This window comes from Procambarus clarkii, chromosome 16 (genome assembly GCF_040958095.1).
Source record: "Procambarus clarkii isolate CNS0578487 chromosome 16, FALCON_Pclarkii_2.0, whole genome shotgun sequence".
NCBI classification, from domain to species: Eukaryota; Metazoa; Arthropoda; class Malacostraca; order Decapoda; family Cambaridae; genus Procambarus; species Procambarus clarkii.
Window position 1 is genome coordinate 23,519,558 of NC_091165.1, and position 23,148 is coordinate 23,542,705.

The 23,148-nt window shown below is 35.9% G+C and overlaps 1 protein-coding gene across 1 annotated transcript in view; it reads left to right on the forward strand.

Annotated features, from left to right (window-relative positions):
• The window catches only part of LOC123760050 (ubiquitin-like activating enzyme 1), a 45,893-nt gene extending 28,870 nt beyond the window's left edge, over positions 1 to 17,023 (forward strand). The window contains 9 exon segments of the mRNA XM_045745453.2: positions 4,751 to 4,891; positions 7,790 to 7,952; positions 7,955 to 8,026; positions 10,032 to 10,216; positions 11,141 to 11,263; positions 11,442 to 12,210; positions 12,213 to 13,468; positions 14,358 to 14,542; positions 15,672 to 17,023. Of these exon segments, the coding sequence (XP_045601409.2) occupies positions 4,751 to 4,891; positions 7,790 to 7,952; positions 7,955 to 8,026; positions 10,032 to 10,216; positions 11,141 to 11,263; positions 11,442 to 12,210; positions 12,213 to 13,468; positions 14,358 to 14,542; positions 15,672 to 15,810 (3,033 nt within the window). The 3' untranslated portion in view covers positions 15,811 to 17,023.
• The last annotated feature ends 6,125 nt before the right edge of the window (positions 17,024 to 23,148 follow it).

Consider the following 23,148-nt stretch of genomic DNA (forward strand, 5'->3'; position numbering starts at 1 on the left):
CCATGTCCTTTTGTCCTACTTTCTCTGTTTAGACAGACTGTTCTTGGCATTGACCTCAGAGACAACTTTCACCTCACAGACAATTTTTAAGTTTGAGGGTAGGTAGGTAGGGGTAATATCAGTGGTGATGTGGGTGCAGAAGCATGATTGCACATGCATTACATGATTGCTCGATCCATTCTTAAATTCAAGAATGTAATCTAAAAAGGGATGGGCTCCTCATACTGTGCTCAAATATTTTCCAGTACAGTAATTAGAGAATGAAAAGTTTAGTTGTACAGTATTAACATTGTTTTAGCTTTGATTGTAATTCACACACAAAAACAAAAAGCATTAGTTTTTGTCAATTTTATATAAATTCTTCAGTAGGCTGGTGAACAAATGAAAATTATTGAATGGCCCAATTCGTCTCCAGCTAAACATTCAATTGAGAAAACTTTCATTTTGGAGGTATGTTTGTTTTGTACACTTGTATCCCAATTTCAGGGAAATGTAGGACATGTAGAAAGTTACCAAATGTCCTGGGTCTAGTATAACTGCTGGCTATTATACTATTGTCTGAAGATGTTTAATTTCCTTGTGATGATAGATGTGGTGGTTTTTAATGTGTACTTCTATGGCATGCACTTTTGCACTGCATGTTTAAAGTGAGAGGATATCATTGTTTTGCAGGGGAGTGTTAATGTAGGAAATGAGTAGTAGTGGTGAGGTTGACTTGGGGGCTTCCCAAACATTGCCTGGCCTGGGAGATGGGGTCGTGCTGCAGCTCCTGCCCTACATTTGAAGACCTCAGCGCCTCCTACCTACAGTTAAAAAAATCCCACCACTTCTACCACCGGAACCCCTCTCCAAAATATCCTGTTTCTCATTCTGGCTTTTTATCCATTGATCTGAAGGGTGCTCAAGTCTTTCAGCGCCATACCCCAAGGGTTGAGTAACCTTACATCACTGCTCTGGCAGCTTTCATTATGGTGTTAAAATTGCATGCATCATACCATATGGTATCCAGCAACATTCAGCTGTTTAAAGGTATTCAAGTGATGGATAGAAATCATGAACAAGACTGGTTAGCTCCAGAACTTAAGCATTCAGCTAGTTAAACTAATCTAGTTTATATATCTAGTGATACTATCTTGCCAGAATTTTTCAAAGAAATATATTTATGTTTATCAATGATTGTAAATTTTATTAACTATTGGCATGTAATTTATATAGCATGGCTAAAAAATTATGCTTAATCATTTGAAAGGGTTTTATCAATTATACTATAATGCAATGGGGCCGCATTGGGTATTCAACGTGATCAAAGCATGAGCAAAGAGTTAGAGTTCTCGTGACTATGCTTGAGGTACATTAGACTTTTATAGGAAACTTTTGTTCCAGTTCTTTAGAAAACAATGACACAACTGCTGAGAGATTGTAAGAAAATATAAGCAAAATCTGAAATCAAAAGGAGACCTCGTCAATGATTTTTTCAGCAAAAAAAATATGGGCTTGTTCATTTGGGATACTTATATGGTTGCAATCTATGTATTTGCAATTAATATAGTATATGTTAATTGATTTAACTTTTCTTATCAAAGAAAATTTTTATTTCAATCTCATTGAGATTGTGTTGAGGTGATTATAATTATGATAAAATTTAAGCCAAAACAAATGCAGAAGTAAATGACCAATGTTAAAACATACCATGATGAATAATGGCCATTGAGCTGGTTTTAATGTTAATAGGAAGTACAATAATCAGTCATTTGTCTTGTTTGTCTCTACCTCACTCCAGTCACTGGTATTTTTGTGCACTTTTTCTTGCACCTCTTTTTTAACTTAGTGCAAGTTAGTGTAGTGCTGCACTTGAGTATTTTATCAGATATGAGGAAAGCAATTTGGCATGTGAGTGTAAAGATAATAAGTTTTGCGTAATCTACAGTCGATGGTTCTATGCATAATTCATGCTTGTTTCACTGTTTAATAGTAAATATTTTGAAGTAAATGTTTAATTCTGCATTCAGCCATATAGATAGATAATTTTCACTCATTTACAAATTAAAATAATGGATATTTGACCAAAAATAGATGCAGTGTTATTTTTTTATTTTTATGAACAAGTCGAGCCTGGCCCCAAACCTGGCTTGGGGAGAACAACTCCCAGAACCCCATCCAGGTACAATCCAGGTAACACTGGCACCTTACACCCAACACTGCTAATCAACCACGTACTGAAGTGTCTTGTACAGTGCTTGAGAATATTTATTTACTTTAATAACATTTTGATATCAAAATTAACGTTTTAAGATTATAAAACTTACAAATGCTTTTTTTTACATCGGTGGTTCTGCACATTTTATGCTTCATTTCAAATTAAATTAATTACACATACAGTAAAAGTACTCTATTTTTTATTGTATTACTGTATAGTAATTTGAATTAATAACTTGTACACGTTTAAATTTTAAATTGAGAAATTATTACATTAAATCACTGTTTACTTGTAATTTTTTTAAAAAGTCTGTGAACTAGGTGGGGCATGATGCACACACACTTTTGTTTTGTAATACTGTAATTTTAAAGGTAATTCATTTTACATTTTGATAACCGAAATCATTGTATATTTCAACTTTTAATTGTTGGAAACGTAAGCAGAGTGTGTATAAACATTTGTACTTAATGCTGAGCAAGTAGCCAAAGAATATGGTTCATTTGGTACAACAAAACAGGTCATTTCCTTAACAAATGTTAACAGTATAAGTACAGTACTGTAATTGCTTTTTCGCTTTTATTTGTTTATAAAACTTGGCTGCCTTTTTTTTTAATCAGTCTTGGCTTGACAACATTGTAATTTTTAAATATAAACATTGAAAACTGTATGGTAAACAGCATTTCATCAGTGCATACTGTGTTTTTAATGATGTAGTTTTTTTTTTTGTATAATTGTACATTATACTGTATAAGTTTTTGCCTATTTTGTCAAAAGCTGTAGTAAAGACTTGCTACAAGTGTTCTAATTGTACTTCACTGTTGCTTGGGATTCATTTAATGTGAATTTGGTGACTATTTAATTCAACGTTGTTAAATTATACGGGTCTCGGTTCTTTTACCACAGCTCTTTATTATAGAATTAGAAACTGGCATATTGCATTTTGAATACATCAAATTCATTTATTTACATATACAGTAATTTTACTAAGTATCTTTAAAAACCATTATAATTACAGCATTGGGAAAGTGGTTAAGTTGAAGCATATTATTATGGTATGCACATGCACCCTTTGATTTATGCACCCTTTATTGTTGGGTAATCACTTGACACAGCAGTAATGTAAATCATCATCAAATGTATTTGCCATTTAAAATGTAAATTGAACTAGAGTATTCTTGTTACCGGATGATAAAAGCTTTTAATAGCACCATACTGTGCCTCTTTCAAAGTATGCGTATGTTAACATTGTTAAGTGTTTTAATCCCTTTTGCTGTGATATGCAGCTTCTCTCAAATGACAAGTGATTTATTGATATTTGAAAGTTTTGGTAAATGCATAGAGAAAATAGGTTCAACGTCCAGAAATGTCTTATCCAAGCATCTGGCCTTCAGAAGAGGACTTTAGACCTGGTAGCTGCAGGGTCATTCTATGCCAGATCATCACAGCTTCCTGTCTGGCTATCTCAGATAAACATGAACTCTGAATATACAATATACACTTGTACATATTCAAGGTCAAAGGTCACATGTTAACTTGAAATTAACAAATTCAATATCTAATGTAAAACAATTTTTAATAATACAAAAAAGTTTCCATAGATTCAAAACAAGCACATTATGAAGGTTCTACCTCGATTAGAAGAAAAGTTGTAATTTTTTTTTTTTCGAGCTTGTCGGCAAACATTTTTTTATTTTTCACTGACAATTCTGCTGTATGAATATCATACACCACCGGATACTAAAATTTTTATGGAGAGCATTTTTTCTTAATAGAAATGTAAAAATCTGCAAATCGACTAGAAAATAGTGTAGGGAAAATTGGTTACCAATAGAATATTTTTGCAACCTCAAAAAATTCCTTGGCAAGTTTATTTACTTGTACACTGTGTACACACACAGTAATCCAGAAGATATGGAGCCTACCCTTATGACAGCCAAATGTCTAAACAAGAACAGATTTGCAATTTTGTGTACCTCGACCTGGAAGCTCACAATGTTTACCCTTGTATTTTCATAGCTTACTTGCTTACTCCTGCTGTTTACCCCTTACATTTTCATAATTTTTCTGCTTACTCGTGCCATTTACCCCATGCATGATGAGCATAAAGTCACATGAATTATCTAAAGATTCAGGTTACCAAAATTCAGATTACTTAGCTCCTATAGTATCTTGTGTTCATGATACTCAATACAGTACATTTGGAACATTTGTAACCTAGTAAAGTTACTTTGACCATATTTCTTATCAGCAAATACTAGTACACTCTACTGGTATCCTAAAATTTTTATTAATTTTTTACCATAGATTTTTAATGGTTCCACTGGAAGTCTTATTCTCACTTGGATGCAATACAATATTGCAAAAATAAAATAAGTTAGTCCTATTTAGTGTACTCAAGAAAATTATGGAACCAAAATGGAAGTGTTGCAGCAAAAGGGTTAATATACACGAATAAGTACATACCAGTACGTCCAGTACTGTAATTTTAGTGCTTAGGATGATTTATTTTTATATTGGTTTTATATTAATTTTTTTTACTTTTATTTTTTCCAGAACATGGCTGCAAATGGCTCTGGGCAGGACATTGATGAGTCTTTATACTCACGACAGCTGTATGTTCTGGGTCACGATGCCATGCGACGCATGGCCTCCTCCGATGTCCTTATATCGGGACTAGGGGGACTTGGTGTAGAGGTATGTATTGTATTTACATATTTTCAAATTGTAGTGATAATTAGGTACCCTCTGTAGGAGAGCAGGGAGTCACTTTATGGATTTGTAATTTTTGGTTTGTTTTCATCTTATTTTAAAGTGATTCACTGTGATATCTGGAGTGGTGCTTTGTATGGATTTGAAACATGAAACATTCATGATGCTAAAAGAGGAAGGGTCTTATTAAAAACAGGAAATGTAGCTCCGTGGTGGCTGTTTAAAATGTTTTATCAGAAGAGTTTGAACTTAAGCAATTCCAACGATGAATTAAATTTCTGCACCAAACATTCTAAACATCTTTTAATGCCAGGGCTGTTCTTAGTATACAGTACCGTACGAACTGCAACCACAGGACATTACTTTGCTACTGTTGTAATTTTTCACCATTTTTACCTTCAAATTATTTAAAATAATTGCTTGGTGTTGAGTTGATATACAGTAAGTGTTAGCTTGATACTATAGATTAATATCTGTATTATAAAGTGGAACCTTGACTTACGAATGCCCCTACTTATGAATTGTTCAAGTTACGACCTAATTTCATTGGAAAATTCACGTCAACTTATGACCTTTGCCTCGTCTTGCAACTTTATTGATACGCGTATGGGTCGACGGAGTGCGTGGTTCTTGGTGGTACGGGCGACCCCACTTCAGTTTACCAGACTGCCCGCTTAGTGACGATCGCGCTTGAATTCTTGTAAAAAATTAGTGATTTTTTTTAACATAAAAGTAATTATTATATATCATGCCATGGGTCCCAAGAAAGTCAGTGGTAAGGTTCAACCTAAGAAAATAGTTGTGAATAGGGGCAGTAGAGGATGTCTCTCCTCATTAAGAAAATGTGTGAAGTGTGGGAAGAACTGCAAGGTTTTGCTGAAAAGACCCACCCAGATAAAGCTGTAGCAGGCCATTGCATTGACCTTATTAATGACAATGTGATGTCTCACTACATACAAATGTTAAAATATAGAGAAAAACAAGTCTCTTTGGAAAGGTTCTAAGTGAGACAAACAAGCAGTAACCACAAGCAGGTCCTAGTGGTATGCCTGCAAAATGTAGGTGTGTGTACCCCGAAGGCGTCCACTGCCTGATGTTATAATGGAAGGGGGTTTCCTTCCAAACAGTAACACTTCTCCTTCCCCCTCTCCTCCTCATCGTCTTCCATAAGCCACCAAGAGTCATCAATAAAGGTAAGCTATAACTTGTACATAACACACACACATTTTGTGCTATAGTATGTATGAAATGTATTTTAAAGTTAATATTTTTGGGAGTGTGGAACAGATTAATTCAATTTACATTATTTCTTATGGGAAAACTTGTTTCAAGTTACGACCCGTCTCTGGGAAGGGATTAAATTCATAAATGGAGGTATCACTGTATACTGTCTGAAGTGTGGATTTGGACATGTCAGTCGGCATTCTTGAAATTCCAGGGAAAAGAGCCCCTAATGACTTATCTTACAAGATGAAATATGGACTTGAGTAAAGTGGAATAGAGGATGTGGGCATTGACCTATAAGTCTAGGATTATTCTCTTGTGAACTTGCTATTTATGGAATGGGGACACAGGTACACAGTCACACCCAACAATGCCTGAGTGATCAACAGGGAAAATTGGGAAAATAGGTAAATAAATTAAACCAATTTAACCAAATGAGGGAATGGAAATAGAAGTAGTTTTCAACAACACAGAATTAAGTCTAGGAAAAGGGATGCTTGAAACAATATAACCAGATAGAATTAAAACAAAAGCTATAAAATTTTTGTACTGCTATTTTAGTGTAACAAACTGACAAGAAGGACAAATAGTGTGTATGTAAGTACTGTATGGGAGTATACTGATAGTCACAGAATGCAGTTACCAACATATCAAGAAATCATAAAATATGCTCAAGAATTTTTAAATAAATTTTTTAGGATACTGTTTGTTCTTCCACTCAAGAATGTGCATATCTTTACTAGATAAATTATGTAAATTGCTCAGATTTTATGCTGCAGGTTTGATATGTTTAGCCGTAATAATGCGTGAAAACATAGTGCTGCTCACTGGTTTCTCTGTGCACACAACACTTCTTGGGATGCCACTCTTGACTTCTTTTTTAGTTCATTACTTGCTACTTTATTACTTCCCAAAATCATCACTGAATACATCCTTAGCTTTACTGCTTATAAAAGTTATCACCAACAAGTTGCCTTCAATTGGAGCTGATATGGAGCTGAAAAGGTGCATGCATCTTTTAAAATTTTATCAATTCTGAATATAAAAAAAAGAAAAGTAATGGGATTCATGCAAAAGATTAATAATTGTTGATCTGTTCAATGCAAAATTATCACACATTAAAAAAAAGAAATAAAAGCATTGGTGCATTCACTCACATGGTGTGCGAATGAGGGACTGCACGTGCTGCCCCATAAATCAAAACAGTTGGTCATGGACTTATATTGTCATGTGGGAGGAAGCATTTGTGTGGCACCCAGTATAGTTACTGGATCAGCTAGGTCCAACTTCCACTCGGTCACTGATTTACTGACAATATTTCTTGGATGGTGGCAGTGATACCTCATGGTCACTAACTCTTACCACTTTATTGCACATTTTATCCCAGCATTCTTGCCACAATTTGTACAATCCCAAAAAAGGAGAAACTGGCTTAACCAAATAACTGGTGTCAGAAAAGTATATGGTTGTATATATGTATATTTTCTTCCCCACATAGGAAGGTATGCTTTGTATATTCTACCAGCAATATTTTTCACAACCTCTCCTATCATGTAAATCACCTATATCAATCTGCTTGTTTGCTTACTTTCATAATCTTTTATGTTATGTTGTATGTTTATGAGAGTGTAAAAGTGTTAATAATTTTGTTACTTACAGATTGCCAAGAATGTAATTTTGGGAGGTGTAAAGTCTGTAACTCTGCATGACGTTAAAGAAGCAAGTGGCACTGACCTGAGTACCCAGTTTTTCCTAACTGCTGCTGATATTGGTACCAACCGAGCCACAGCTTGTCAACAGAGACTGTCTGAACTAAACACCTATTTCCCATCACGGTATCCACTAGTTCCCTTACAGATGATGTGCTCAAGAACTACAGTGTTGTTGTTCTTACAGGTAAGCTCAATTTAATTCTTTGAAATTGTTGTAGTCATGGTCTAATGGCAGAGATGTACATTATTCGTTGTTGTGCGGTATTACACATTTTCATATGACTTAATTAGGTATCCCTGGTCACGATCCCATAGGACACAATGAGACCTACTCATGGAAGGAAAACAATATGTAAAAGATCTCTGAATTATGATGTCTGATGACCTGACATTTAGTGAACATAACCGAGCAAATATAGTGGCGGCCAAGAAAATGATAGGATGGATTATAAGAATGTTCAAATCCAGGGACCCTACAGCAATGCTAACACTATTTAAATCACTGGTGTTGTCCTGTCTTGAGTATTGCTCGGTACTTACTTTCCCTTTCAGAGCAGGAGAGATCTCTGAATTAAAGGGAATACAGAGAACATATACGGGACGCATAGAAATGATAAAACATCTGAATTTTTGGGTCCGTCTCAAAGTTCTTAAAATGTACTCTCTGGAAAGGAGATGAGAAAAATATAAAATAATATATACATGGAAGATACTGGAGGGTCAGGTCACAAATTTGCACAGTAGAATAACAACAAACTGGAGCAAAATATACGGAAGGAAATGCAGAATTGAGATGTGTAGGTTGCCAAAGGCACAATCAGAGCATTGTCTTAACATCAGGGGTCCACGGCTGTTCAACACCCTCCCAGCAAGCATTAGAAATACAGTATTGCCGGAATGATGGTGGATGTATTCGAGAGACAATTTAATGGGTTCTTGCAAGAAGTGCCGGACCAACCGGGATGTAGTGAATACATGGGCTGCGGGCTGCTCCAAGCAACAGTCTGTTGGACCAAGTTATCACAAATCGAGCTTGGCCTCAGGCCGGGCTCGGGGAGTAGAAGAACTCCCAGAACACACTCTAGGTATGGTATGGAGACCTTAGGGTCTTGAGTATACAGTATTTTTGTCATTCCAAAAGAAGTGGTCTATGTTTGGGTGGTCCATGTTCATCATTCATCAATCTTGATGAAACTTGGTGTGGACATTCATACATGTGTCAAATAATTAACAAATAAATTAATTTGTAATTAGCAAAAGACAGTACTAAACCTGGAAAGATAGTTAGCTCAAAGGTATATTTCAACAGCTGTTCATATCTTACTATACTCAAAAGTCACTAGTAAAATATTAAAATTACCCTGCCTTATTTTAGGAACTTTTTTTTCTGAACCTATTGATTGGTATTGTAGTTACACTTGATTTAATTACCTTATTTGCTGGCGTAAAAGATACACGCTCACATAAGACGCACTCCTATTATACACGATTTTTTGTGGAAAAAAACTATTTTAATGTTTCATCATAAATTTATTGAAAGATATTTTTAAGTGATTTTTTTACCCCCCAACTCTTACCTCCTCTAAGATCAGCTGTATAGTTGTTTATATTTTGGGCAAGAGAATTGCTATACAGGATGTGATGATTTGCGTTACCGAGACCGGCCACCAGGGCGGTGCACCATCGCAGCACTATGGTTTTGTTGTCATTCACTCATTGCAAATGGCTGACAGGCAGATAAAAGTTTAACATTACTTTCAAATTTCTAGGAGCATTTTTTTATTTAGATAATAAATGTTTCTTAAAGGTAACACAGTCGTTAAATAATATGACATCGGGTGTGGGTTATGTATGCTGGGTAAGGTGGTGAGATGATGTGAGCTTCCCTCATAACTGCCGACGTACTGTAAGCAATTTCTCATAAGTTTGTGATAACTTGGCTTATTTTTAATATTTTATTATTAGCGACGATTTTTGTGCCTAGCAAACTTACCCAGTATGCACGTCCTGCTCCCTAGCCTATGGTGCACGGGCTCCCCCTCTGTAATACTGCCACATTAGATGCAGGACAATTTTTTTTATACATTTAGAAATAAAAAAACATATACGACAGCAAATACTGTACACATTTCATTGATTTTGTAACAAATTGACTGAAATATTTTGAGGACTGTAAATGTATTTTTCAGATTCCACATTGGAGGAGCAGTTGCATGTATCCACATTTTGTCATGCCAATGACATTGCTCTTATCGTTGCCTCAACGAAGGGTTTGTTTGGTCAGATTTTCTGTGATTTTGGTGAAAACTTTGAAGTGGTAGACAAAAATGGTGAGAATCCAGTTACTGCAATGGTTGCAGGCATAACGAAAGAGGTAAGTCTTCTAATATTTACTTGCTTAATTGTCCATTAAAGCATTTCTACTCCTAAATCATACAATACAGTACATTGAATGAGAATGTTTTGATTCAAGCTGAAATTAACCTCATTATTTAATATGCACTTTTGGGATAAAGTGGTATTTTGAAATTGATGGGATAAGGAAAATGACAAAAATAGGTAAGGGTTAGCAGAGAAAATTTAAGATAAATCCATGCATTGGTTTGGCATGTGAGAGAGAGAGAGATGGAGGAGTGGATGACAAGATTAAACGTGAATTTGTTAGTGAAGGACAGTATCCTTTTGGAAAGAAGCAGTGTGTTTGGAGATATTCTGTTATGGCATTAAGTAAAGGCTAGAAGGATAAGTTTCAGTGGATGTACTTAGGTTTATGATAAGCCAGTGTGAAAATATAGTTTTTACCATGTGTTTACATTTGTTTAAATAAAGCGGTTGAAATTTAGATAATTTCTTAATGGTATATAAGAAAATAAAGCCCATCCTCTTGATAAGACAGTATACGTCTTGTTACTGTATGGGTGACTGTACAAATATTATCGGGATGGACAAATAGAAAGTAAAATTTTATACCATTCATTTGAAATAGTTTGGAAAACTAAAGCTAAAAACCAAATTTAAATATGCTAGGCCTAGTATAGCACATATATGTACTATATTAGTCCTCAGGTAGCATGTATGGTTAGGATGATAGGACCACCTAGGATGGGTTTTATTAGCAAGATAAATAGAAAAACTTGGTCCAAAATCAATAATACAAACGTCTATTTTCTATTGATCCATCATATCCATATTTGTATGATCAACCACATCGTTACTATAAGTACTTTATTTTAGGAGGATCTACTGTGAAAATAGTATTTACATGTGAAAAAACCTAACCCCTCTTACCTGTGTTTAGGAAAATAGCGTCGTCACTTGCTTGGATGAATCTCGACATGGACTTGAAGATGGAGATTATGTAACTTTTTCTGAAGTGCAAGGAATGACAGAACTTAATGGTTGCAAGCCTCTCAAGATAAAGGTAAGTGTATTCAGTGATTTCAGTTGTGTCAGTGGTTAAATAATATATCTTTGAACACATTATCAGTGGTTAAATAATATATCTTTGAACCCAAATTGTGAGAAATTTGTGACAATCCTGTGAAAGTTGGCAGCAGTGATGAAAATCTGTTTACTTTTAACTTTTAAAATGTCCTCAGGTATTGGGACCCTTCACCTTCAGCATTGGTGACACCACCAAGTACTCTGATTACATTCGGGGAGGCATTGTTACCCAAATGAAGATGCCTCAGAAAGTGAACTTCAAGCCAATGGAAAAATCTATGGAAGCACCAGAATTTGTGATAACTGATTTTGCTAAATTTGACAGACCTGGGATACTTCACATTGCTTTCCAGACCCTGCATGCATATGTAAAGAAAAATGGGGTAGCACCTAAACCATGGAGTGATGATGATGCAATTGCTTTCCTGAATCAATTCAAGGACATCAATGCTGCCAGCTCTGCCAAGGTAGAGGATTTAGATGAAGATTTGATCAAACAATTTGCAAAGATTTCTGCTGGTGGCTTTGCTCCCATTGATGCTGTAATTGGTGGCATAGTGGCGCAGGAAGTGATGAAGGCATGCTCCGGCAAATTTAATCCTATTAAACAATGGCTTTATTTTGATGCTCTCGAATGCCTTCCTGAAGACTTATCTGTCCTTACTGAAACAGAGTGCTCCCAAACAGGTAGTAGATATGATACTCAAATTGCCATCTTTGGGCAGGAGTTTCAGAAGAAGTTAGGCAGCCAAAAGTACTTTGTGGTTGGTGCTGGTGCCATTGGATGTGAATTGTTAAAAAACTATGCTATGTTGGGACTTGGTGCTGGTGAAGGAGGTCAGGTTGTAGTCACAGACATGGATCTTATTGAGAAAAGTAATCTGAACAGGCAATTCCTCTTCCGTCCATGGGATGTTCAGAAACCAAGTCAGACACTGCTGCAGCAGCAATAAAGAAAATGAATCCAGGGGTTAACATTATTGCCCATCAGAATAGAGTTGGTCCAGAAACTGAAAGTGTGTATGATGACAGTTTCTTTGAGCCCCTAAATGGTGTTACAAATGCTCTGGATAATGTGGAAGCTAGATTGTACATGGACAGACGCTGTGTATACTACCGAAAGCCTCTTTTAGAGTCTGGCACCTTGGGAACTAAAGGCAATGTTCAAGTTGTGGTACCACATTTAACAGAGTCGTATGGATCATCACAAGACCCTCCAGAGAAATCCATTCCTATTTGCACACTAAAGAACTTCCCGAATGCCATTGAACACACACTTCAGTGGGCACGTGACATGTTTGAAGGAGAGTTTCGGCAAGCTGCTGAAAATGCAGCTCAGTACCTTCAAGATCCTAGGTTTATGGAAAGAGCACTGAAGTTGCCTGGTTCCCAGCCCATGGAGACCCTGGACAGTGTTAAGCGTGCGCTTGTAGATGATCGACCACAGTCATTTGAGGATTGTGTACTCTGGGCCCGCAAACACTTCGCTGAACAATTTCATAATCAGATAGTACAACTTCTTCATAACTTCCCGAAAGAGCAAACCACTTCAAGTGGGGAACCATTCTGGTCTGGTCCAAAGAGGTGCCCTCATGCTCTCGATTTTGACGTTAATAATGAATTGAATCTCGACTATATTGTTGCAGCTGCTAACTTGAAAGCAGAGGTCTATGGCTTGACTCAAATACATGATCGTCAAGTTATTTCTGATATTGTTAGTAAAATTAATATCCCAAAGTTTGTTCCTAGATCAGGAGTTAAGATTGCTGTCACTGATGCAGAAGCAGAAGCTCAAAGTAATCAAATAGACAGTGAGCGAATTTCAAATCTTCAAGCAGCTATCCCACCAGCCAACAGTTTTGGTACTCTTAAGCTCACTCCACTTGATTTTGAAAAAGACGACGATACTAACTTCCACATGGATTTCATTGTTGCTGCATCGAACTTGCGTGCAGAAAATTATGATATTGCCCCTGCTGATCGTCACAAGAGCAAGCTGATTGCAGGCAAGATTATTCCTGCCATTGCCACAACTACAGCACTAATATCTGGTCTTGTGAGTTTGGAGCTCATCAAATTGGTTCAGGGGCACAATGAACTTCGTTATTTCAAGAATGGTTTTGTTAATTTAGCTCTGCCATTCCTTGGCTTCTCCGAACCTATCCCTGCCCCAACTAATAAGGTAAGTCAAGCTGTCTGTTTGTTTATTTAGTGATACCAATTATTCTTAGGGTTTGGATAATTTTTGTTTGATTAATATGCTAATTTTAACGTTTCCCTCATGGGGCGAGCGACTTCCAGACCACCCCAAGGTGCGCTGCACATTCCGTAGGAGCGTGCGGTTTTGCATCTTGGTTTTCGCTCTTTTCAATTTTGTCACGTCATTTCTCGCTCTACGTCTTTCATTTTGGTATCAATGTGTTCGCAATAAAATTCCGTACTGAAGTATATGCATATAAAATCCAAAAGTGAAAGCGTGCATACCACCCGCAGCAAACAGAGAAAGTGACACCGTGAGCGCTCGAGCAATAAAATGTGTATACTCTTTTCAACTTTGTTACCTTAATTCTTATCCTAGGTCTTTCATTTTGGTATCAATGTGTTTGCAATAAAATCACCTATAGGAGTATATGCATATAAAGTCCAAAACCAAGCCAAAAGCTGGCCAAATTTTTACATTTTTGACGCCATACTGCATCATTACTGAACATTCGTCTACTAAATTTTTGACACCATACTGTGTCGTTAACGAGCGAAAGTGTTCCAGTTGATATAAAAATTTATAATACTTAGGCTACAAAATTGAAACTCAACTACTTAAGGATATTGTGAACATCAGTTCATAACCATGTCTGGGTGATTGGTGAGTTTAAATCAGTTTGCGCTCAAGAAAATGAACATAGTAAAATTTCTACTCAAATGGCTTTTAAGGGTACAATATTAATAATGCTTATTTAATCGCTGGAGTAACTGCTATTGTAGTTATTATTTAAAGCCATAATTAGATGTGATAGTTGTTGTACAGTAATATTCTTCTATTATGTCTTGGTATTTTTTCCTTTACTTCACAGTACTATGACAAAGAATGGACTCTATGGGACAGGTTTGAAGTTGATGGTGAAATGACTCTTGAAGAGTTTATCAGATACTTTGAGGATAAGCATCAGCTCGAGATTACTATGTTGAGCCAGGGTGTGTCCATGCTCTACTCCTTCTTCATGCCACCTGCCAAGAGGAACGAGAGAATGGCTCTCCCGTAAGTTTTTCATTGAATATTAATGAGATTAGGGTTTATGAAAATTTTATTGGTGTGAAAGAAAACTTGTTAGTACTATTTTTACTCATTCACTATTAAGTTGCTTATGTTTTCTACTGGTGCATTTATACCTTATCTTTCAAATACTGCTTGTACTGTGTTTCCAGTTTCCAGCTGTGGCCTTTTGTTCCATTGTCCCACCTGGAAACATCTATTCACTGTGTTGCCCTCTGTACCTTACCTTATCTTCCAGTTTCCTTGCACTGTTTCTGGGGTCAGCGTTCCCACGGCCTGGTCTCTGACCATGTACGTTGTGGATCAGTTCGCCTCTTGTCTGTTTTCTCCAATGTCACTGGTTTTATTTCATTTGGCCTATCCTAATGCTCATTTTCTTATCTCTAATTCTAGTCTTGTAATGCTTTTTAGACTTTTTCAATATTCTTGATTTATCAGGTTTTGGTTTCAAGCTGGAGCCATATTCTCTAGGACTGGTTTAACAAGTATACAAACCTCATTATTGAGCTTTCCTCTTTCATGTGGCAGGTAGGCTTCAGCCAGGAAAAAAATGCAAAATATAGTAAAAGGTTAGAAGCTTTAAATAACATTGAATTCCTTTGGATTGCCCGATTGGGTTTAATGGAATTTGAATTACAGAACTCTTACGGTATTTCCTATCCTTTGGTAGTGAATACCTGTGGTGGTCATGATGTGGGCATTAAACATTGTAGCCACATTGTGTTGACTTATAATTTTTTATATGATGCTTGGTATTTGTCTTGCTCTTTTAATTTTTTTTGCGATAGACTGTGATTAATTTATGTATTTGCATAATAAAATCTTGACACATTGGAAATACAAGTATAGAAATATTGTAATAACACTGTAGAGTTGAAACAAATTAGAAGTTATTTTTAGTAAATACAATTTTTCCCCCCTCACTTTATGGAATTGGGAGTCACTGGCATGGAAAGGGTGGAAAAATATTAATGGGGGCCATCTTTAGAGATAGAAAACTTCATGAGATCTTCCAAACTGCATAATCTGTGCATCAGTATATAGGCTATTATAATAGTACTACCTTTTTGCATACACTGCTCTGCTGTGCCTAATCAGTACTTTTTATCCCCAGGATGTCAGAAGTGGTCAAGAAAGTAAGCAAGAAGAAAATAGAGCCTCACGTGCGAGCTCTAGTGTTGGAACTATGTGCAAATGATAAAGATGGAGAAGATGTTGAAGTTCCATATGTGAAGTACAATTTGCCCCAATAATCCTGTGCTCTTGGTGTAATATCCAAGTTATTTTATTTGTGCCCAAAGAGAATTCCAACCAAAGCTCATGACTTAAACAGCCTTAGAAATGTCAGCTGTTGTTGGCTTTTTATATGGGTTTAATACTGGGAGTGCGTGTGTTATCTCCCTTTAACAGGGCTAGTGTTTTCAGGTTAAAAAATTTACTCCTATCTTGGATACCTCTTGACAAAATGCACATTACAAAGAAAATTTGAACAATGAAAGTCTTCAATAAACAATGAAGACAGTACTGAAAATTCATTACAAATGAAATTTCTATGAAATTTCTTTGCAATAGAAGTTTCTGTGATCATAAAAAAAATGAGTGATTCTGGTGTATATTTAACAGTTGCCACTGTAGTAAGATTAGAAAAGTGTGAGCACTTAACTAATTTATGGAAATGAAAAGGTTAATAAATATCATTGTGCTAATGAAAGAGTCTCAAACACCTGTAAAAGTGAAAACTAATTTTACCAATTTTTTTTTAAACAAGTTACTTTATAACTTTTGTTTCCCCTGGTGTTTTAAGTGTTTATATTTGTACATAATTCCTTTGGTGGCTATATATATATAGAATCCTAATGGGTTTATGCTGCATATGCCAACAGATTGAATTTTTAAAGAGATTAGAAATTCATATAAACAAAATTGAAGCATCTTTGTTTGGATTGAATGAGATAATGCACTAAATGATAAAATTTTGAATTTAAATATATTTGCTGGCATAGAATTATATATATATCGAATTCAACTAGGTAATGCATTATCAGTCACAAAGCTGTAACATTAGCATTGGCTGGCCTTGTGTAAATTTATTACACTTATCAGGTCATTTATTTTATGTGGAGGACCAGTTTATCAGTATGTTGTCTTAGTAAAGTGGGTGCGAGAACAAGTGGTACGAAAAAACAAATTCTAATATGTTGGCTTTTTAGAGTGAGTATCAAAGCAAAATTAGTTTGGTTGTGTTGATTGAAAGACTGAAAATTATTTTTTAAGGCTACGATAGTTACTTCTTAACTTGTATGAGAAGAAGAGGTACTTGACAAAACTTTGTAATTCGGTCTGAGGAACCAAATTGATTGACCATGTCATTATTTTGCAAAATTCATAAAGCGAGTGTTGCTTAATTTTTGTAAGTTCATCTTCGCTTGACACCAGTGATCACACCAGTAAACTGTGATTCTGCAAGCGCTTGTTTTAATTTTTGTATTCCTTCTAGGGTAAAGTGGAGATCTTTGACCTCCAAAAGTAAGCTGTGTTCAAATTGGATATACTGTACAATTTAATAATTTTTCTGAAAACCAATGGTTTGAATGGAGAGACAATGAGCTACATACAAACATTATGTACTAATCTTGTCTTAACATATTTCTACAAGGAAAAATGTGTATATTAACTCATGAAGAGTGGTTAGCACCGTACCTGAGTTTTGCTTGCTTGGTAATTATCTTGAGTTCATTCTGAGGATCATCCAAGCTGTTAGGTGCAACTGCTCCTACCCAGGTACAGTATATGAATCATTTAGACAATCCAACAAATATTTAACCTTTTTGAAGTCGTCATTCCTAATTGATACAATATAATTATTTGCTTTCAATCAAGTCCTATATTCAAGGAAGTGTGTGTGAGGTGCTTTATGTTGTAAAACTGACCTACAGCTAGGAGTCGAGGTGGATAGACAAATTCATCCCATCTTTTGTCCAATAATGTTTCTTGTATGGCAGAAAGTATCTTTCACAAATAATTATTAAAAGATGCCGAGCTGGGAAGATTATGTAGCACTATCTTTATCACAGGATATCCAAAACGACGTTGAAGGATATGACTCGCCAAGGATTCAAAGGAATGTCTTTATCTTTTGTAATCTCGGCTTTTCTGAATTGGTTTACTAATTTCTCTTATTCAGGAGGATAAAAGTTTAGCAGCAGTACTCGAGTCTCAATGAAGCAGATAAGAGGAAGGTGGGGGATTACTGTCAAAAGCAAAAAGTTTGAGAAGCTGTAATGAGGCAGAGAAATTTGGCATATAGCTTGAGCAATTTTGAGTTGGGGGAAGTGTGACGTTTGCTGCGGGCAGTTTTCGAGCTGGAATTTAATCCTTTTAAGTGCAGTTATAGGCATACATCGATTCGTGGGGGGAGGAGGGGTAATGTGGTTATCATGGGTTGATTTTAATTATTATTGTTTGGGTTTTACACTGACAGATGGGCATAATAGTGCTGTATGATGTAGAGTGTGACAAAAAATCCTATCATTTAATAATTACCTTACTATGCAAATGTTCTCTCCATCACACATATTACACCAATGCAGTCACCATTGTATAAAATTCCATTATAATTACATATGTATTCTGATTATGCTCTTGTGGTTGTAATGAAGTATACCAGATCAATCATCATTTGAACATCATAAAGGAACTACAAGACTGCTTATTGGCCCTATACAAGGTAGCTCCTATTTATATTGATATAAATGGGAGCGCCCTCATGTGGTTCAATAAGCCTATATGAGGCAGCTCCTATTTATATAAATGATGTAGACAGGAGCAGCCATATTATATTATATATATGTTACCTAAATGATTTTACACTTAGGTAACTACCCACGCCTTAAATATGCTAAAGCTAGAAGATAGGTGAAAAGGTGGTGATATGATTACCACTTACAAGAAACAAACAGGAATCGACCAAATTGACAGGAATTCGTGAAGCCAGCAACTTCGAGAACAAGAGGACACAGATTCAAGCTAAGGAAACAAAGTGTCAAAAAAAAAAAAAAAAAAAATTCCCTCTCGCCTACCCATCACCCCTTCAACATCACCTCATTCCCCAACACCCTCCCTTCCCAATATTCTGAATTTTGTTACATTGTAACAAATGTAACAACTCAACCCAACGTATTTTGATGCAATTTTATGGGATACTGTACTCTTGAAAAAGCTAAGCTACTTTGAGATTCATACCTGATATTGTGGCTGGTAATGATGACAAAGCCGATTATTTTGAGAAGTTCGAAACAGATACAAGTGAAAAAAAATTAAGAACTGCTTGAATATGTGAACAGAATAGTCTAGAAAAGAGGCAGAAAGTGATAAGACATGTATCAACATATTTTGATGGTCACTTACAATATTGCACTGGTATTGGCTACCACGTAAGTACTGTAGTGTATTTTTCCCTTTCATGAATTCAGTATCGTATATATTTGTACATCAAGCCAACAAGCTATTAAAAATAATGCAAGATGGAATTATATATTATATATATATATATATTATATATATATAATTATTATAAATGCCAGCTTCTCTAATCTTGATGCTTTGCATCATTTGGACTGGAGAGGGGACCCTTTTGGTATTCCCAACTGTGCTTATATGTGGAAATAGATGTTACAAGACTATACTACAACTGGTACCAACTTCAATACTTCATGCAGACCCCTGCAAATTTCACAGCCACTCTAGTACCAAAATGTCCCCATTGAAGGCCCTGCTCACACCCCAACCTGTCCTCAAAGGCCAATGGTGTTTCCATGCACCCTCCAAACCCTCTGTTTATGAATGAAAAACTGTTTACACACTGCTTCCACCAACCTGTCCTTGGACCAAGTCAATTCCATCCAGCGAGCAACCCCAAAGACGCATTCATAAATTTTAACATGCTGTTCATTCAAAACAGGAATTTTCTCAAATAAAAATTAATATTACTGATATTTTATATTACCATATTGTACATATTTAGGTACTGGTTAGGTTAGATAAGGTGTCTTAGGTTCAGTTGGCAATTATTTGTAGTATGTGAGTGAAGCCTTTACAGCGTTGTGATTCGAACAAAATTCCTCAATGAAGCACTTGTTCCAGAAGTGTTCGGACATCATCAGTTGTTAGTTATGTGTAAACAGTGTTTCATTCATAAATGGGGTTTGGCAGGTGCATGGGCTGGATTTTGGGTATTTGTTTAGAGGACGGCTAACTTCTACTGATGACGTTTGAATACTTCTTGAACAGTGCTCTGCTGATGATTTTGTTCAAACCAACTCTGTAAATGCTTCACCCATGTACTACAAACACATAATAGCCAGCAAAACCTAAATGCCTAAATATATCAATTTATATTTGAGAAATTACTATTTTGAATGAAAGCATTTTAAGATTTATGAATGTGTCTTTGGGGTTGACAGCCAGATATAATGACCATAGATGGATGGGCTGACATGCCTGTTTAATTATTTTATTGCAAGGATTACTCTGTTTAAGATTTCTCTACATGTCTTGCAATGTGCCCTAAAATATTGTCTACTTAACTCCTGTGGAGCGTTTTGCTTGTTAAATGTTGTCAAGTCTTAACTGCATAGTGAAGGCTCTCCCTCAATTCTTGAAATACCTTTTCCTTGAACATATTTTACCACCACTCACATGCTGCCTTCACCCAGACTAGTACTTTTACTATGGAACTTTATTATATATGCCCCAAGACAATTACATTTCATGTGCCAACAATTTTTTAGTTTCCTCATATTGACATACTGAATATCTAGGAATTTTTTTTTAGAACTCTGTGACAGATGTAGCTTTTAAGCATGGCGGTTTTTTTCATAATTACTTGGCCAATATTACACGATGTAATAGAGTAATCGATACTAGTTTAACATAACATATTTGGGAAATTTAGATACAGTATTAACATGATTAATATTAGTATTCAACATCAAATGCATCAGCACATTGAAAAGTGGTTGTAGATTTGAGAAATCTGTATAAACAACAAATAACACACACTAACATGTACAGTATGTAAAATAGATTTAAATATATAGTATGCCAGTGAACATAATGTCCAGACACTTTTAGGTCAGAGCACTAGCCATGAACAAGAAACAAACAATCTTGGTGTTTAAAATACTTTACTACAATAGCTTTATAATGACATTCAAATCTGATTACTTTCATCATCCTCGTGAAGATGACATCTTGCCAATTAGAAAATGGCATACAATATACTAGCTAAATGATTTACAGTACCTGTCAAAAGTACACCTTGGTGGGGTTCTGGGAGTACTACTCCCCAAGCCAGGCTTGACTGTTAAGTATGCGCACCCCTGTTCAAGGTGGCGCATATCTATGTCAAAAAAAATTATGATGGTCTTGTGGGTAAGGACTGTAAACAAGAATGCATTAGGTACATATGTCACCACAGTGTGCACTACCTCCCTGGGCCACACAGCTGGGATATTAAGTTGCCTCCGAGCATCCGTAGTGAGCAATTGCATCGAGTGTCTCGCTCTGGTACTATGCAGTGTTTTATTGCAGTTAACAGTGTTATTAGTGGTATGACATTTCTTTTGTAGGTACCATAAGAACAAAGAAACCATTGCTCTAAAAGGAAGCAGGTCACTAAAGGGGAATAAGTTAATTGTTGGGTGTAGCTAAGTTGACATGAAGTATTGTGTGTGCTTCCAAGGAAGAAATGCTGGTGGCACTCCATTACAGAAACATTGGTCTGCATATCCCATGAAGATGTCTTCAAGGTCTTTGAACATTCTAAAATGTTAATTGAAGAGTACCCTTGATGTTACAGCAAGGGCAGACTTTGAAGTCTTCCTGGGATGACCAGACCAATGTTTCTGTGATGGCGTGTAAACACGGTTTCCCCTTCAGAAGTACTGTATGTTCAACACTTCTTCATATCAACTTGGCTACACACACACCTATTAACTTTTTTCCTTACTTTGGTGGCCTGCTTCCGTTACAGCAATGGTTTTTTTTATTTCTTTGGTAGGTGCCACAATACAGTAACAATGTCATACCACATGAACCATTAATTAATAAGTACAAAAAACACTGGATGGCCACAAAGCAAAATGCAGCACATAACGACTCACGATGACAGCCAGGAGGCACTGGCTCTGGTGTTGTGGTCACTCCAGAGAGCCAACTCCTGCTGTGATGTCATGTAGCCATTGCATACTTCTGTCTACAATCTTTCATTCATAAAACCATTTTTTTTGTGCCATAAATATGTAAGGCCTTGAAAGAGGGATGCATACTTTTCACGAGTACTGTAACTGCATGCAAAACTTTGATGTTACATCAAATAAACGTTTGCATAGGTGATTCTAGATAAATATTTTGGTCAACTTTGATGTGCTGCTAAATGTTTGTCTGCAAAACTTCTTATTTTAACAAAGTTTAGACAAAATATAAACTTTTAATTTCAGACAAGCCATTGTTTAATTCTGACCTTAGAGTATGATAATGTACAATTGTCAATAAACTATAGTATGTACAAATTTTAAGAAATAAAGTTAGTATTATAAAATGTTTAAACTTTTTTAAGGAGACACAAGATGTGCAATACATATACACAACAAAAACACTTACTTGAAACCTTTGGAATGGCAAGACCTGCACAATTTTCACAAAAATTCTTTCTGACAGTATCACCAGCATTTCTGTAAATCTTGTATTAATCAGCATTCAAAATGAGCATGAACATTTTCAAACTTTGAAAATAAATGTTTTCAGGAACCACTAGTTATTACAGTATTGGCATTTCTTATTACACATCATACAATAATCAGCATAATTAACCAAAAATAATAATTTACCCTTACAATACTTTTTATAGCAATACGTAAAGTGACTGTTGTAGGCAGCTGTGAAGAGTAAACATGGCTGACGGTAGCGCTACAGCAAGCGTTCAGATCTGTGGGGTGAAAAAAAGTTTTATATCTTTCAAATACAGTATTTACTGTACATCAATAAATATTCACTATAATTTCTGAAATCGAATACAGATAAGGAGAAGTTTGAAGTCGCCCAAAATCTGTTCTTCAAAGATGAAGTTTGTGGCAATCAGGTCCAGCATACAATAAACTGAGAACACCTGGCCTCCATTAGTATTAAATATCATCTATCAGTTTCCCAGGAAGTACAGGACAAGATTAAGTAAGGTAAGGGCCTTAGAGCATCAGGTGAGACACATGGGATGACCAATAAGACTAGTGTCAAAAATCAACCCCAAACGTTTAGTAGAATCTTTATACAGAGGATTACCATAGAGCGACAATGGAGGATGACGAAGAACAACCTGCTTCCAAGTAAAAGTCAGCACAAGTTTTAGTTGTAAAGGAATTGAAGCGATAGTTAGTGCTCAGGATGATGGTACCAATTTCAAGTTCTGTCACTGTTATAGCAGAGTGAGATAGTCAACATAAAGGCTTAAGAATGCCAATGGGAAGGGAGAAAGGAAGACCATTTAGTGCAAATAGGAAAAGAGTAGTGCTCAGAACACTACCTTTGGGAACACG